The 19,430-nt window shown below is 37.1% G+C and overlaps 1 protein-coding gene across 1 annotated transcript; it reads right to left on the minus strand.

The window, feature by feature from the left end:
- Positions 1-65: 65 nt before the first annotated feature.
- Positions 66-17,915, minus strand: LOC117422029 (neuroglobin-1-like). The gene is made up of 5 exons (XM_034036635.3): positions 17,519-17,915; positions 5,170-5,277; positions 3,142-3,262; positions 2,687-2,767; positions 66-1,838 (listed from the first exon to the last, which is right to left on the minus strand). The coding sequence occupies exons 1-5, from the start codon at positions 17,686-17,688 to the stop codon at positions 1,716-1,718; spliced, it is 603 nt and encodes a 200-aa protein (XP_033892526.1). The 5' UTR covers positions 17,689-17,915; the 3' UTR covers positions 66-1,715.
- Between the last annotated feature and the right edge of the window lie 1,515 nt (positions 17,916-19,430).

Raw genomic sequence — 19,430 nt, forward strand, 5'->3', positions numbered from 1 at the left:
CTCTTGTCAACATTATTTTCATTGAGGTAAATATTGCCATTTCAGAGAAATGAAAATACATTGAAAATCCACTGCATGGTATGTGTCCTATTCTATATTTTATGAAATGAAATGGGCATTAAGACAAGCTGTAGTGTCCTAAGATCTTGCTTAATTTCATACAGGGCAAGTTGAAAGTAAAAATGGTTTTACAGGGTCAATTGCTTGGGTACAAGCTAGTACATTACTAACTCGGGATCATCCCTATATCACCTGAATGTAATGTGAACTGTCAGATGGGAAACTTGAAATACCCCTGCAATGTGATCATTGATTGAAAGCACTTGTAGTTATTACCAGAAATCACGTAGACACGTTGGTGGCAGCTACAGTACCAATAGTATTCAGGTCGGGTACATTTAAACCTACCTCTTTTTGTCAGTGCTTTGCTTCAAGTTGACCTCTTCTTCCCCAACCTCAACCTTATTTTCAGAGCCAAGCACCAAAACCAAGCAAGACAAAAAGTGTGATAAATGGAATACTAAATAATATTTGTATTCTTGATATTTTAAAGAAGTGTGATTACCTTGCATCATACAGGACGCTGATGAGCAGACCCATGTTTGGTCAAGAAGTAAATATATAATTTGTCATATTGTTTTCATAGACTGAAAAACCTTGCCTAAAGGTTTTATGAATGTTAAGGTCATGAAAAGTAACCTTACAAATAATGTCAATGATTAGTGTAAACATTAAGCATTACAATCTATATATTACTGGGTCATTTCGCTACCCCTCCTGGTAATGTGTCATAATATCAGCTTATTGTCAGTGAGTAGAGGACATGCGGAGGTTAGAATAGCTACAGTAGAAAAATACAACCCAAGGAAATCTTTGAAAAATGGTTCCATTTCATACTGCACTGTTACTGTTGCATGTGTTTGAAATATATATATGTATTGTATTATACTAATTACAACACAGTTGATTATCTGTTATGTTAATAAGAAAATAATAAAATGAATATACAATTAAGAAAATAATAAAATGAATATACAATTAAAAAAATAACAATTATGAAAGACAGCTAGCCATCTATAAGTCTATAAGCACATTTAATAGAAACCTTTAATACAATGTATTCTACATTATAAAGACACTATTTAACACATCTCTGTGTCTTGGTGTTATTTCAGTTGTATTTTAAAGAGCTATATTTGCTCCAGTGCAAGATGCAAGCTTTTATTTTCTACTAGAAACCAACACCAAAAGCAACAAACTTAAATCTGTCTCCAAGACTCCCAACTGAAATATTGCTCAAACACAAAATACAGATCTTCCTGAAGGAAGAACAATTTTACATTTGTGTCCTATTCTCCAGGACCAGCTTGTAAATAGTTTTCTAGTGTGCAAGGTATGGGAAAAATGTGTATACTGCAGCAGAGGCCTTCCATGACAAATAACAGGTCTAAGCCAAAAAGCAATGCTGTCCACCACTTGTAAACCTGAAACTGAAAAGACATGTTCTCTAATAATGTTCCTATGGCTGTTTTTAAAGCACCCTGTACTGTATATAAAATGAATGCAGCTGTTGTGTAAACACCTTTGTAAACACAAAGTTGCATTTGTTTTCCTGGTCAAATATCTTACATACGGTACCAAACTTCCTTGCAAATACTGTAAGCGGTCTCCACGGTCACCCTTCCTTCTAGCAAGGCACTGTACAGTTCTGTTGGCTAAAGGGCGTTGGGTCTTTTCTCAAGCCGCTCTTTACTGGAGGCGACAGTGTTGGTTTGTTTGTTTCTTTCTTCCTCCTGGTAACCTTGCTTCATGATTCTAGTCACATACGTGAACAAGGCCTGGAAACAAAAATGCACAGGTCTTTAAATTCACCTCAATATGTTCACTTTAAATCTCACAAAAGCAGAGGAAAGGAAAACATGCTCTATTAACATCATTAGCAAACAATGAATTAGGGGAAAACTTAAGAAGTTTTAAAGAAAACGTCCACTGTTTTACTGAGTGAGGCAAAGGCACAAATACTGTGGATCAGTTCACCAAAGATTCTTTGTTAAAAGTAATGTTGCCAAAAGAATAACTAATTACGTAGTTTCAGCATCGTATCCTGAAAAGTAATACAGGTCTGCAGTGTTGTAAGAGTCAAACTGAAACCAGTGAATTAAAATAAGAAAGGGCAATGATTGACTTTCAAAGAGAAAACATTTAGGTGTCCACTGTGCATTTGCTAACTGTGGTTTCTTATCAAGTTTACTTTAGTTGCAGGAATCCTCTTATATACAATGAAGAATTACTGCTATCAATCGCACGAATATCATGTTCATTGTGTCTTTTTATAGTAAACATCTTGAATGTGTTTTTAATATATTTATTTTATGTAGAACAGTGACTGACTGTAGTCATTGCTTGTCCTTCATCTTTATTGAGCACAGCACAAAATGAAAATCATGCAGCTCTAAACAGAAAAACTAGGTTAAAAAATCTGCTAATTCCAAATATTAATTCAGCAAACTATGTAGCAAAATAAATACAAATGTGTGATTATTTGAGTAACCACCAGGGGTCAGTGTACCCAAAGAAATAAAAACCTGGGAGTAACATATTGTGTTGCCATTAGCTGTTACAATGTAATACATTCAATGAGTAGGCTACATTTTCTAATATAAAGCACAATGTAAAGTTACAGTACCTTCCAGGCCTCCTCCACTTCTGGGGTCCACTTCTCCTTTAGAATTGGCTGAACAGCAGAGATAAACTCTGTCCCCACATACTGAAAAATAATGCACAAGCTGGGGATTATACTTCTGAAATAGAGAGCCACCTCTGTTTATACATACACAGAAATATACTTCCTTCAAAGGATACTCAAAGATTACTGATTACCTTAATTATCCAGACCCTAATGTACCGGTAATATATTATTTATTTTACCTGTTTGGAGTGGAATGGTCCTCCAGGACCTTGATTGGACCCCCCTGTATAAAGCAATGTCGTGGTGTGATGTGCATGCAGGCACTGTGTTAACCAGCCTGGCCTGTGGACAGCACAGGTGATAGCTCGGGACGTATAGTCATGTCATGGGCTCCTTCTTAAATGGTTGTGAACATTTGTAAATTCAAAGATACGATTGGTGCACATTCCTACCCCATAATATTTTGGGGGAGCGTTGTACCGGTAGTGGCTCTTCCCCAGCTCCATGGCTAGCTGCACAAGACGCTCTGTCTGGTCAATCCTGGCCACGCTCTTCTCAATGAAAGACATCACTCTGAAACAGAACAGACACATGACCATTGCTGTTAGCAAAGGCAACGCAACTGTCCAGGATAAAACACTTGTAGCTACCAAAACAATTTCAGAAATCTTACCTGTTATGCATTGGTTTTACAGGTCTCAAATGTGCAGTTTTGAAAGAAACACATGTAACAGTAAGAATGTAACAGACATCCTGAGAATAAGGCATGGAAACTGAGAACTTTCTTTACCCTAGTGTAGTACCCGATATCATGTTTTTTTTTTTTGGTTTTTTTTAATAATTTAGTCGTTGCCAATTAGTTTTTTTTTTATTATTATTTTTCAGCCGCCCGCTTCTTTACACACTGCGAACTCACCGTGCAGCCGCCTCAGAGCTACAGCGTCGGAGGACAACGCAGCTCTGGGCAGCTTACAGGCAAGCCCGCAGGTGCCCGGCCAGACTACAGGGGTCGCTGGTGCGCGGTGAGCCGAGGACACCCTGGCCAACCTAACCCTCCCTCCCCCCGGGCGACGCTCGGCCAATTGAGCGCCGCCCCCTGGAAGCTCCCATCCACGGTCGGCTGTGGAATAGCCTGGACTCGAACTCGCGACGTCCAGGCTATAGAGAGCATCCTGCACTCTAGTGAGTGCTTTTACTGGATGCGCCACTCGGAAGCCCCCCGATATCATGTTTTAAAATGTTTGCTGTAACTTAAAGGGCACATAAGGACCTTTTTATTTTATTGTGTTACATGTTCCCTTGTGTTGCTACAACGGTTTATGTAAGATGTGTGTATTGCTTCAATTATTATTATATATTTTTTACATTTTGACCACTTTTTTAAACTTTCAAATTGCATTCCCTGCCTCAAGATGGCTTCCCATGTACCTGCATGGACCTCTCAGAACTACATTTCCCATCACCCGCCTGCTCATATATGTAACTGAGATGGATTTACCAGTGAGCAGTGTTACATTCATCTTGTTTTTTTTTTAATTCGTTTAATGACCTATCAAGATCCATTAGTGTTTGTCTGCATACACATTACAGCACTAATCTGTCACTTTATAAAAATAAAATAAAAAATTCAACTCGTAGGGACAACTGGGCATGCTAATTGAGTTTTCAAACCAAATGGCCTTTGATTTGAGTAAAGTGATTGAACCGTTTCAGCCTTTATCTGCCGAAATTAGAATGTCTTTGTAATCTTTCTCTGTAATTTTTGTTGGGAATCTGCACATGAGCTTCACTTTTGGTTTACTGTATCTAATCATGTGTAATATGAAGTAACACTGTTTGATATTGTTAAGCTGGTACCGGTATAGGGTATTAACAACATTTTAATTGCCTTTATTATTGCAGTTTTTGTCGTAACATAGTTTAAAAAATGCCCCATCGTCAAGGCTTACTTTTGTCTTTTTGGTATTAACATTTTTTAATCTACAATGGGGGTAGCGAAGATCTTCAGCCCCAGGTCTCTCCAGCTACTACACTGGACTCTGGGTGGCTTCTCTTTACAATGCACCTGTTTGCACAGTGATATTAGGGAGGTGTCATTCTCTGTGAAATCCAGGCCGATTTAACATATTCATCATGAATCTGGACAACATCTTCAAGATTAAAGCCCAGAGAAAAGTGTTTTATGTGTCAGTCTCAGTACACAGATTGGCACACAATGTTTCCAAGGAGAACTGAAGAAAGGTTTTTCAATTATACTGCAATGCACTGTCTGTAGTTTACAAGTAGGCAATAACATTTGATACCACAGCTTGAGAGGCAAAATGTTGCTCTTATACATTTGTTATGGATCTCAAAACTGCAGGCAATTATACCTTCCCTCCATCACCACGTATTATTTTCAAATAAATTCCCTGACCCAGTTTAGTGACAGAGCAAAGCTTGATTGTAGAATCTGAAATTTAAAAGGCATCTCGACTCACCTCAGCCCATGAGCCCTGAGCTCTTTGCTCGTCCTCAGCCTCTGAAGATCGTCAACATCTCTGAAGAGGAAGAAGACGTCTTTACATTCTGGGTGGGTCTCAAACAACCTGTTTCCAAAACAACACAGCACCTTTAGCATTTAACCACGTGAGGAGGACAGAGTTGTAACAGTCTGAATGAGGTCAATTAACGGAAGAACGTTTAGGAAAGTGAGGAGGCCATTCGGCCCATCTGTGCTTGGCCAGTTCCTAGTAGCAAGTTGGGTCTTAAAAGATCCCAATAATTCAGCATCATGGCTATGTAACCCATTCCATACCTTGACCACAGTGTGTTTCCTACACACTGTCATGAGTCTATTTCTGTTTTATCTCTAATTTAAGTTATCAACATGCTGTTGCAAATAATATAAATAATAAGGGACACTTGACAATAAGGTAAGGTCACTGTAAGAAAATGCTTTAATACAGCCACACCCTTTCAAAGTCTTTCTGTATTGTTAAAAAGTACATTAGGGACATATTAAAACAAACAAAAAGTTAATGCAAGTGTTTGTTATTGATTGACACCATATTAAAAAAAAATAGCAGTGCTTTAAAAAAAAAAAAAATAGCAGTGCTAGAAAAATAACATATTGAGTTGATTCTTATCATGCAGACCAGCAGGTGGGTTGAGGGCCGCATTTATTGAAGAGCTGTTAAAGGGGACACCTCACTATGAATGGAGTGTTTGAGTAATACAGCAGAAGGAAGTAAATGTAACTTTACACCTATGAGGAACACATACTTTACTAATCTGTTCAGCACTCAAAGACATCACTAGTCTTGAAGGTGTTTAGCTCATTATTTTTGAACTCCTGATAAGGAAAATGAAAAATGGATAAAAACATATAACACTACTATTACAAAATGTTTATTTTCATGCAGCACCAATTCTTTTTCATTTTTCAGGAACACCCGTGCAAGAGCTATGGACCTACTGAAAGATGTAAAAAGACCTTAAATTTGAGCGAATTTAAAGGTGGCATTTCTTTTATCTGGGTCAGCTATACATAAAAATACACACTTTGACCCACACATTTGAGACCCTAAATGTGATATAAAGCAACAATTTTCCCTCATACAACCTACTTAAAACACTGCCAAAAACAATCTTCTTAATTAGTTTCTTATTTCAGAATTTTCCTATAATAGGAAAAAATTAAGAATCATTTGCTCAAATAATATTGAAACATTTACATCTCATTGACTAATTAACACTGACAAAATGATCATGCAAATGTACAGTGGTAAACTTGTATAAGAGTACAGACACATGAACAGATGAGCCTCCAACATGATTGTCCAATTCCTCCTAATTATGATACGATCAATAAATATTGATAAATATTCTGATAAATGAGGTTTTGCAGTAAGGTCAAAATCAATCAGCAATGCATTTGTGAAATTACACATAAAAATCAAAACCCGCCAGCCAAATCGAATAAGAAACACTGTGATACAGAACATATGGAACAACATGTGCTTTACAGTACTATTAAACAGTGTGCATAGTAATAGTGCAGACAGAAATGGACTGGGCTGAAATTGGAGTCGTATTCATCAGCCACCAGAATGGTATAATCACATAGAGGATACACAATGGTTCTAAGTGGGTAATAGAAAAATAACCAGTGAGTGTAAGGAGCAGACATATATACTAAGGGGCAGTCTATAGCATTTTCTTTTTATGCCTCACATTATGAATCATTTACCTTTTATGATGGATTTAATTAAGTAATTTATTTCTGCTAAAACTGTCTGCTGTCAAAAAAAAACACAGGAGCTAGTCATTGAAATTGCAAATTAACTACACTTTCAAACCCCCACATGCGTAAATAGGACACAGAATTAGACATTTTGATCTAGCGCTGCAACAGTTATGGCCATTTACCACATTGATAATACAGTATCACTCTGTGTGAAAGTGTAAGCTGTACCCAGTTTCATCCTGCCATTAGAGTGCAACTAGAATGCTATGCTATCATTATCAAAGACAGTTGAAAACCTCAGTATATCAAAAACCAACTGACTGGTATAATTACTTATCTAGTTCAAGTTTTCACTCTGGAAATATCAAACGATCAATTAATATATTAGGCTCTCAATGAAGATGACTGGGAAACGCACAGTAACCACACTACAAAATGTATTCATCCAAAAAGGTTACAGTGTTAAACGAAATAAATCGAGACACTGTCTGAATGCATATCTTAAAAGCACAATGCAATTTAAAAGAAACACATTTTCATTTTAAAACATGTACTTCACTTTTAAAGAAATCTCTCTTTGCAAACCATGCTTTGAGACGGTCCTGCACGTCTTGGGGCATTTCACCAGGAGAGTGAAATTGTCCTGACCTCTTCACTCATTTGAGACTTCAAATCTATTATCTTTGTGAAAATGATCATTTCTAAAATAGTCCCACTCCAACACTGGAAAGGATTGAAAGTGGGAACGGTGGCAGCGGTCTCTGAGATCCATTGCTGATTTTTTCTTGGACAAGTTCTGTGTTATCTTTTACATTTACATGCAGCTGGAGGCTGGTTGTTTAGGAGTGATTTGCAGCGCTGTATGGATTTAATAAACCATTACAACACTTTGCTGGAGGGGTCCCCTAGTGGCTCACCTGGTAAAAGCATGGCCACATGGTGTGCAGGGTGAGTCATACAGGGTAGCGCAGGTTCATGTCCTGGCTGTGCAAAGTTGCCAGTCTTTGTTGGGAGAGTTGCATTGGCACTGGTGCTCTGACGGGCTAGGGAGACTAAACTGGCAGGGACTGTTTCTCCTCATCTCGATTGTTGGTTGTGGACGCCCACTGAACCTTTTGGGTCTGTTCAACGGATCTAAATATTTGCTGTTGTTTGAATTATTAAATACAGGAAGTTTTGAACAGTTTGGATGTTTGATTTCTATGACCTTGGCTTGATCTGAATTATCTAAACCGTGATGGCATTTAGTTCAATTGAACAGACCCCTTTGTGTTTGAAAACTATGCAAATAGACATACACAGATTGATATTTACCTGGAGAGAAAAATGTCAAATTGGCTCCTAGTCCTGCATTGTAAATTACTGTATGTTAAGAGGTCCTGAATTATTGCATGAATATGCAAAGTTTACACGTACATTTATATATATATATATATATATATATATATATATATATATAAAAAGACAGATGGATGGAATGTATTCCATAGCAAAGGAGATACAAAAGCACAGTTGACCTGAACCACCATATGTTCAGATGAGTTGATTGCTCTGAGAACAGGTGTAGTAGCTGGCATCTTGGTAACAGAGAATGGCACAAAACCCTCTGGAGGGATTTCGATTTTCATCTAATCATCAGCTGGTATGAGCTTAACACTCTCTGCACTATCCTCCCCTTTTTAAGAGGAGTTAAGCATGACATTGCGTCTTGGTTTATTTGTCCGCAACCTTTTCTCCATCATTATTAATAGCTTCACTGTGACTTCTGTCTGGCTTAATCATTACAGTGTAGACATGTGAAACAGCAACGTCGACACACTTCTCCAGTAAAATATGAATAACAAAAACCACAGCTTTTGTCTATTTCATTGGCCTAGACATAGTAGCAAATTGCTTGTGGGTTCTCACAGATTCAGTAGCAGTGACCATAAATGCACATTTCCATGTATGGTTTAGGTATAACTTTTATAAGGTGAAGAAAAGGTCATATTACTGAAATGTGGTAGGTAGATTTGCCACATATTGTCACAACCTCCTCTGTGGTCAATAGGGAGTGATTTTAGTCCCTTATGTGAAGTTGCATTAACACATTGTCTAATAGACAGCAATTGGTGCTGTAACAGGTCTTCATCATAGACAGCATGCTAACCTTGAATACGCTTTGTATGCATTGACTATGCTAAGAGTGATGCCGCTGCATTTTAAATAGCTTATTACCAGCAAGCCAGAATTCCATCAGGCAGAGATGATGCTCAGCTGCTAACAACCCCTTGACAGGAAAGGATGTTGGGATTATTCAAAGCCAATACAAACCACTTTAAAAAGCAAATTAATTAAAAACTGTGGAATGGGGGTAAACAGGGAAGCCCATGTGCAGCACTGAACTTGTTATAATATGAAGAACATCCGGTGGCAGCTCCATGCCTACATTTTTCAGTGCCATGGGTCTAATATCATATGCTGTAAAGCTGCCAGCCTCCGAAGGACAAAGGCCAGCCTACAGGAATCAACTTGAGCTCACTAGGCTCTTGGCTGTAAAGCGATGATGAGAAATAATTGATTTTTGCCTCCCTAACTTCACACTGCCAGGACGTGACCATGCACGCCCCTGTCTGAATGGCTCACCCTGTACACCACACGGCCATGCCTTTACCAGGTGAGCCACTTGGGACCCCCATCAACTACTTCTTCAAAATGTCATTATTAGTCCTATTGTTTTGTCATATCAGTAATGTTTTATAGAGAAAATAATATCAGTGATGCATACATATTTTAAAAAAAATTCTAGTAAAAAAGATTTACAGTATGAACCAAAAAGATCCCAGATGGTGTGGTACAGCATTCACTCTTAGTAATAGCAATTCGTTGTTATTGTTTATCATTACCTCGGAAAAGTCAATACTAAAATTGTTGAATTGATGAGCTGTAATGGTCACTGGTCGGTTTTATAAATGTCTTGAAAATTCACAGGACACTTGTCTGTGGTGACAGATGGCATGCAGCTCTTCCTTTTCCAGTGAACACTTTGGTTTTGACAGAAACAAACGACTAGAATTATATTTTGTATGCGTTTCCAGGAAAACAAAAAGTAATTTAAATAACATTAGGTACTGTGATATTACCACCTGCTAACACGATGATAACAGCAGTGAAGGTGATGTGTGGTTTCTACACTCACACACACACACACACACACACACAAACAAATCATATCTTAACTTTGTTGTCTGAAGTAGAAAAGAGTAAATGTGGAAAAGAAGTGTCAAGAAATTGCTGTTCAGATTTTCAAATGGATCAAAATTGCAGTCCACTGTACAAGGGTGCTAAACTTTACATAAACCATAAGACTGGATGTGACTGATTAGGCTCCTGGATTGATCTCCAGCAGGAGTTACTGCTATGTCTATCACACATTTAAACACAACATGATAAAAAACAGTACTAGGCAATTTTAGTGCCCAATTTAAGTGAAGTCATGTATCCATGGTTCAACACTCTTTTCATGTTTTACCTGTGCCCATAGGCCTAATTTATAGGGGATGAGGGGGACATGTCCCCCTCACTTTTTCAACGACGGTGAAATGTCCCCCTCACATTGCAGCAGTACTACAGCTTTCTTTTCTCAATAATTTATTTGTATAAATTTCACAATGCATTATGGGAGATCTCAAGCAAAGGGGAAAAAGCAGAGCCCGGCAAAGAACTGATTTCTTTCTCTTCGTCGTGAAATTTCTCAATCGTGACACTATTTCCGATGTCAATGGTCTCAGTACTATACAAATATTTTCTATTTGAACATTGAGCTCTTACATTTTTATGAGTCAGTTTACCTTTCAAGTGTGACATATTCCCTTAAAAAGCAGTGCTTTTTACAATATAAAACTGTTGTCTCTGTGTGGTCTGTCTCTATTGTCTTTTTCTTTATTACCCTTCATTTAATTTTTTTGATTGAAATCCAGCAGGGAAGCCTTTTTGTATCAGCCATTTTCTGAAGGAAAGACATGTTATTATATAAAAATAAACGGCATCATCATCTAAAAATGAAAGAAGTTTTATTTTGGGATATGACCATGCGAATGACACTGACTCAGAGGAAATATTTATCAATCTGATCCAGCTGCTCTGGTCTCTGTTTACACCCCAAGTGTTAACCCTTAGGGATGAAACACTACCTTGTCACTTCAAAAAGAGGTGGTTTTAATTATTGCATTTGTGTTCCTCTGGTATTCACAAAGGATACCCGAAGGCCAATGTTTCCTAATTTTTTTTTTCCAAGGTTGGCACTCATATCATATCTATACAACTGTACAAGCAGTACAACTGAAAGAAATGTAGCAACACCTTTTGACAAGAAGTCTTTCTCCATGCCTTCATGTACAGTGAAGTGAACTAGGGTACCATCGCTGGCCTGTGCAGCCAGTCTCTCAGACAGGAAGTACATTGGGTGGGCATGACAACTGTATTTTGTATTAAAAACTGAATATAATGTTGTGTCTTAGAAGTGGGAGGCTTTGAGAGACGAGGAGTAGTAAAAATGTTTTGAATTTTAGTCACAGCAGTGGAATTAAACTGAAGTAGACTTTCATTGTTTATATCCTGACAATCTCTGATTACTCCCTCAGTAAATAGCTTTTAATTGAACAAAACAGTTTAAAACTATAGAGCCTAGGCCTTCGGACTTGTATGCTTTGAATCCATAATATCCAAATAAACCGAAAAAACCCAACCTCTTAAGCCAGAGTGTCTTAAACTGGGTGTTGGGAGCCCCTGGAGGGTCAAGAAATGATCCTTATCGTGCATAAGTAAACCTGTACTGAATGTAATGGTTAAAATGCATTGTAGCAGCAGGTCTTTAAAGAAAACAGACATTGCATTTTGAGACTTGTCATATAAGAATACTAGAGTATGTATTTTTATTTTATAATTCATATAGCTCCTGTTTTTTTCAATGAAAACTCAAGGTTTTTGATTTTTTTTTTTATCATGTATTAGTTATTTCAATAGAGGGGTCATGACGGCCAGAAGTTATCTGATGCGGACTGAAGCAGCAACTAGACAAAGTTTGTGACCCACTGTCTTAAGCACTTCACTGACACAGTATAATGATGGAAGCATGAATAATAATATAATATCTTTATTTTTATATAGCGCCTTTGATAGTGAGCACCATCACAAAGCGCTGTGAAATAAAATAAATAAATAACATCTCATCTGCAGGATGGAGCACAAGGAGGTTAAGTGACTTGCTCAGGGTCACACAGTGAGTCAGTCAGTGGCAGAGGTAGGATTTGAACCAGTGACCTTCTGATTACATTCCCTGGACTTCAATCACTGGACCACACTGCGTCCATTGCCAGTCATCGTTGTGGTTTACTACAATTAACTCCTACCTTTGAAACAAGCATGTCAGGAATTTGATCTCCCTCACACAGGATAGTGTATGATGTCTCCCACAATAGACAGTGTAATCTCAGCCCATTGAATTGAATGGAAAGGCCAGGGCTGGATGCAAACTGCAAACCATGCGGTTCAAAGATGAACGTCTTACCATTCAACTAAAGAGCCAGCTCAGTAGTGGAGAGGTGAGTATGTGTCTTATGCTGAGGTCGGTATTATAAACTCATCAGCCGCTAGGAGATCCTTTACATTCTCCTCCCGCTTGATCAAAGTGCATGATCACCTCGGCTCAGGGAGTTTCAACACAAGGCTTGTCAATGTGACCACCCATCGCCCCCCAGCATCAGAACCGTCTAGATAATCATTTATCTCACAATCCAGCATACTGTACATGCAATAGCTTTTATGCAAAGAACATTCATATTTAATTACTTGTTTCAACCAAAGGGTCAAGATTCTGTTCAATAGGGCACCACTGTAATGGATTGGCATTTCAGTATTATTAACTCATTCACACCTAGGGGGAGATCCATTACAACAGCACATAATACTAGATTGAGCAAGCCTGCTGTTTTAGGATCATGTGACTATGTGGGTCAAATCTTGATGTGGTTCATTTTAGACCGGCAACTGTAAAAAGCAATATAATTACTTATATACCTGGTTACTGTATAAATCATCTAAACACTAAACATATGACTTTAAATAAGAAATGCCCTTTTTTGTATCAAACATGCATAGCTATAAAGGGTTTAAGCAATCCAACATGCTTGACCAACACTTGAAAGGAATTAGTAATTGCATAGGCTTAGGCATAGAAAATAAAAGACTAAGGAGAATGCTTTTGAGGTATAAAAGTCAAAACAGTTGAGTCTTATAAAACACCTCCTCATTTTTACATTCTTTGTAGTCGCTGATTCTTGTGTTTTGTTCGTGTTAGATAACATTTTAAACAGTTTAATTGAATTGAACTTTCTTCAATATCCAGAATGAGCCTGACTCTATTTCCAGAACACCCCCCCAACCATTCAATCATGTTACAAGTAACGACTGTTATGAAATGCTTCTGCTCTAACATTAAGATTGTTTTTTATATCCTCACAAATGAATGGCAATGAAAACAAGGTTATGATCCTTTTGTCTGGACAGTGATTCCCTGTTTACTCTGACCGTAGGCTGGCAGTCTGCTGGCAAATATGGAAAAATCAATACAGCCGGTTGAAAATCAGTGGGTGACATCTGGATTTGTAGATGTCAAGTACTCCATGCAATTTAATCTAATTTCATTTTAACTGAATCCCCTTTGGTTGGTAAATATCAGCAGTTAAACGAATCGTAATGCAATCTGGGCATCTGCGCTTCAGAAAGAGCGATTTGTCATTGCTTTGTTTTCAAAAACAAGATTTTGTCTGTGACCTCATTTCGATAGTTCAGGACAAACCCTCACAACACAGAAATTTAAACATCTAACAATATTTTATTAATGATTATACGATGTACAGAAATGAATAATTGCCTCAGAACCCCTTGGTGTGGGGGTCTGTCCCCTGACCTGCTGGATGAGGCAGTAAACCCCTCATAACGGATAGGACTAAGGGGTAGCTACAGGGTGGATGCAATTCAGCACAAACTGTTTTTCAAGGCAAGCTCTCCTAGATTGATAAAATCCATCCACATAGAACTATATTACAGTATTGCATCATGCCAGTTGGTGCAGCCACAATCCTCTGGTCCTTACAGGAACACAGTGCCCTATCCCCAACCTCTCATCCATAAGACTAGTATTCTGGATTTGCTTATTTGCATGCCTGGTACTGTTTTTTCATTATTAACATACTGTAGCTCTTAAAATCTGGATAATCACGTATAATATTGTCATGCAAGGTGGTCATTCTTATTCTATACTATTCTGGACATACAGTTGATATAAGTCATGGTCATCCAATTTTTCATCATACCGATAGCTCTGATTTTGAATGTATAGCTGTGGTGGGGGATGTAAGTTACTGACACACTTGTTATAATGAAAAAAGAAAGAAAAAAACCCCCACAAAAACCCTGCATGCAATAAAGGGCAAATTGTAAACTAAAACCTAATTTTAGACAGAGATCGGACTTTTAATAATTTCTGAATGGTCTTTTCTTTTTGATAAGAACAGTGATTTGTTTGAAACCATTTTTTAACATAGTCGCTGACAAAACATATAATTACCATTTGTTCTTACCACTAAGTACTTTTAAACAAACATGTCTTGTTGTTTTAAAATATGCAGTATGTTCTATGCATTGGTTGTCTATATACAGGATATGATGTATTGCAATTTTGACAGATCCTTAACAATTATTGGATGATGCCTCACATGTAATTTTTTTATGTTACTTATTACCCCATCAACTTAAAGTGTGACCAAAATAGTTTCTAATTAACCTTTTGGGGAAAGGCAGCAAAAGGTAATGGTTAATAAAAAATGTCAGACTATAAGACTATAAGAACATTTCAGAATGAAATGAGGCAATAGCTCCAGTTCGTAGTAGCTAGTAGTCCCCAGTTCCTTCTCTCTGTCCTGTCTATCTCCACTTAATTTCTAGCTGTTTCTCTGGTTCTGGTTTCTGAATTGGTTAGGGTTAACTATGTAAACTCCTTTTAATTCTTATTTGCTCTGGGATAAATATATGAAGTTCTTTCAGCTTGTCTTCATAACTCCCTCCTTTAAGCCCTGGGATTTGTCTGGTTGCTCTTCATTGGACTCTCCAGAACCACTATGTAGTTCCAAAGTTCCATTCACTGGTTCCAAAGACTGAGCAGCATTGCCAACTTTTCAATGTGTTTACTCCAGTCTGTAACTCATATTATTTTGAAAGATGAAAATTCAACAGTAAAGTACATAACAGAGAAGCAAACAAACTGAGAGTGCTTAAGACACCTTCAATTACATTACTTAGATGTTTATTACTAGTTTTATATAGTCAATTTTTTGTGGATTAAAGATTGGTTAAACTCTTTGAAAGCATTGCCCCTTGTACTGTTTAAGGTAGTACTTACTGTATAACAAATGTCTCAGTGTAAAATGTTTTATCAAAAATATTTGCTATTTTAAAAACGATTTAATATGCAGGAGGTTACTGTACGAGTACTGCATGCTACACCAATTTAGGTTACATCTCTTCTGGTAATGGTTTTCACTGTCTGTATGTACATCAAATGTGACAAGCAGTAACAAAGACAAAATACACATCATGTGTGAATTTAAAAGTCAAAGTTAGTCTTGGTGTGATGAGTCACTGATAAAAACAACAAACGACTTTAAGTCTTAGCTGAGAATGAAACAAGAAGCCCCTTAATACAGTCAATTGTTTTGCTTCAAGGCTTGATGAACGAACGGTTGTGAAGTTGATGTATGAGGATCGCGCTTTCAATTACTCTCAGCTAATAGATTTGTGGAGCGCAGCGTCTATAAGGTGAATAGTCTACAAAATCTAAACTATGCACTTTGCGCCGAGAATACGATAATAGTGTGGGTGACATAAAACTGTGATAATATGATAATGACACAGTTTTGTTTTTGGTTTTACTGCTGTTTAAAATATGTATTTCTGGTAAATAATAATAATAATAATAATAATAATAATAATAATAATAATAATAATAATAATAATAATAATAATAATTGCGACCTGATTACCTGCCCTCCATAAAGTTTATGACAATGACAAATGTTTTGACTAGAAGTCTTTTTCGGGTTCTTCAAAGGTTTTTGGGATTCACACGCATATTGTTTTGGAGTAAGGACTCCACCTAGACTGATCAAATGTGAAGCGTCTCCTAATGGTCACATTAGGCTTGCACAGGTGTGAGTGACTGGTCACATAGGCAAGAATGGAAATAAGAGGAAAAGACATGTAATAAGTAAGTAAAAAATAAACAAAGATATTGTAATCAGTGTGAGTTCTTAAGTGGAAAATATGTTCTGGTATAGTAGTGTTATTTTGGTTTCTAAAAAGATGGATTACACAGTATGAATCAATTTTATAAACTATACCCCTGAAATAATTGTGATAACTACACTCTGTCTCTATGTGATGTTTTCACAGCATGCATAATACTGTTCTTATCTTTAGTCTTTACAATAGCGACTATAAATATGAGTGCAAGACCTATTAACACCAGCCAACTGTACTAAAAACTTGTGATTATGATGCTGCCAGTAAAAGTTAGTTATGCATTAAACAATTCAGACTGGAACAATATTTAACAACTATGTTCTGGGGATGGATAACCAGTTCTGAATTCATTTGTAGACCCCCTTGGGAAGGCCTTGCATATCCGCATATACAGTAAGAAAAGAGATGCCTCAATAATGTTTCAGACTCAAGGATATGACTCATAGAACTTGGATCAGATTGGATGAGGCAAACTAGGAGGTTTATTTTGCACATCGAGGGTTGCACAGGTAAAAAAAAAAAAAAATAATAATCTGGATGTGGCTATTCTGAAAAATACTTGGGTATCGTGATTCATCAGGCTTCTTGTCATTGTCATCTGTAGTTATCTACACGGACAGGTGGCAACCCAGGGCAAGTACTGAACCCTCTCCACTTCTGAAACCTTGCAGTTGAAACAGCCCTCTAGTGGTTTTATTGGGTACTTTTTTGTAACTGTTTATTATGGGAAGGCAGGGTATTGGAGTGCACTTTGACTTACACATATAGAAGATGTTTACAACATTGCTTTTGAATGTAGTACCAAAACATGACATTTATAAACATTTGCTACATTGTTAAGGTGTACCCAATTTGTGTTTTATTCTAAATATCTTTACTTTTCACATTACATAAATAATACATTGCCTATTCAACAGAATATGTATTTTTTTATTTTTGTAATTTCATCCATTAATTTTACATTCATGTTTGGAACATTGACTGAATTCTGTAGTAATGTCATTGATTTTGTACCATTACTGAGTTCTGATAGGGGTATGTTGTCAACCTTAAACAAGACTATAGTGCAGTAGTGTTTTTTGTTTTTGTTTTTTTTATAAGGCAATAAAAGAATGTTAAACCCTCAGTGTCGCCGACAGGTAGCAGATAGTCTACCATGATGGTCGATCTGGTTGTGGGGGAGCCTCAGCATTCACACCCCGCTGCTTTCAAAGCATGTCCCACTCCAACATGTAATTGCCAAGGTTTAATTTACCACTTACCTTACAAACATAATGATGCCAACTTTGGCGATGTCCTCTTGGATCAGTTTCCACGATTCTTTGATCAGTTCGATCTGGTGATCCGTTAAAGTCGCAGCAGAAGCTTCCTCTTCGTTCGGATCTTCTGACGATTTAGAGGCTAGACCCGGTCCCGATACTGCACAGCCCATTCTCAGATCAACTTGACTTCACAACAGAACCCCGCGAGCATAAAGAAAAGTACCTTATATGAACTCAAAATTAGATGTTTTAACTGAGGTGTACCTAACGCAGTCTCCGATTTGAGTTATTCGTATCACACTTCAAAATGCATTACTATTCCACTAGATTGATTATTATTTCAGCTCTATGATTTGCACGTCGATAACAACAGCAGTGGCTAGCTTGCAGTGGGTGCATGCATTTCAAACTGACAGTCTATTAATAGAGGTACAATCCCACATAGAAGAGGGGGTGTGGTGAAGCAAATTTATTCCTCCAAAAAATGAATAGGAAACACATTGTGGAAGCAACTTGTAATTGAGTTTAGCTGTAATTAATGTGAAGACTTTGAAAGCCAGGTAAAAAAAAAAATAAAAACACCAAGACAAGGAAAAATTAAGGCGACTCCTAATTTTTAAAAGCTAATTCACAATTATTATTATTATTATTATTATTATTATTATTATTATTATTATTATTATTATTACGAATTAGTCATTCAGCAGACGATTTTCGTTTTATCCAAAGCGACTCAGTCAGAGACTAGGGGGTGAACTATGCATCAACAACTGCTGCTGCAGTGTCACTTATAGGACAATTGGCCGTACAAATGGTGTGTTATTTATTTAATACGTAAGGCACACATGCAATTTCGCCCGCTTGGTCGGGGCAAGCGACTCTGAAGCAACACATCTGGACTCAAAATTGCAGGTTACAATAACACACGCTCCCGGTGGTAAACTCATCTTACTTTGTTTTTCACTCTTTCGAAAATTAAGCCTAAAGAAATTCCTAAAATACCGCGGAATGTCCCAAGATTAAAAATACAGCCGTTTAAACTGTAAGTCTCTGGTTCCAGACATTGATATTCTAATTTAAATTAATCACTTCGAGCTGTTCAGATAAAATAAATATGTGTATGTCGACATTATAACCTACAAATTAATTGTACTAGAGTACTTTTCACTTTGTAGTCAACATTACTCAGTTGTGCGCATGTTCCAGCACAGCCGGGCCACCTGTATTAGTATTACCTCACGTATTGGTTTCTGTTTTTAAAATGAAGGCTTTCCTTGGTAGACCCCTGATAGCTGTACAACATTGTTGGAATTTATTTATTTTTGGCCAGTATGGCAGAGATGGAAAGCTCAAATAAACCCGCCTGTCCAGAAGTGACAGGTTTGAAAAGCTTGCGGACTAACCGCTTGCCTAGGCTATAGATTTCTGTAAAGAGTTTAAACCAGCATTCGACCCTTTTAATTATATACTAAATGAAGCAATTATGTTTATTTTGCACAGTGGAATCTCAAAGGAAAGCTAAGTGGCGATAGGATAAAAACATGACAAGTTGTACAACATTGCAAGCACATTGAACAAGCGTGTATTAAAAGCATAAATTCTTATTTGACTAGACAAGCATCAAGTGGGGTTCATTTGTCTTCATTGCTGCACAAACATTGATGGGAACAGTTTTTTCTTTCACTATTTTGATTAATGTGTTGCCATGTTTTATACAAGAAGGGTATTTTTTCCGTCTTTCCGATATGTCACATTTTACTTTATCTCTGTGCTCTATCATTTTTTCTACGTTCAGTATACTTCTGTTATTTTCCAGACTATTCAATATTTCTGGTTTTCCAGTCAAAATGCCTTTGTTATACCTATAAACTACAGACTTGCTGTTTGATGGATGTTTCTATATTCAAGCTCT

Source organism: Acipenser ruthenus, chromosome 15 (assembly GCF_902713425.1).
Source record: "Acipenser ruthenus chromosome 15, fAciRut3.2 maternal haplotype, whole genome shotgun sequence".
Taxonomy (NCBI): Eukaryota; Metazoa; Chordata; class Actinopteri; order Acipenseriformes; family Acipenseridae; genus Acipenser; species Acipenser ruthenus.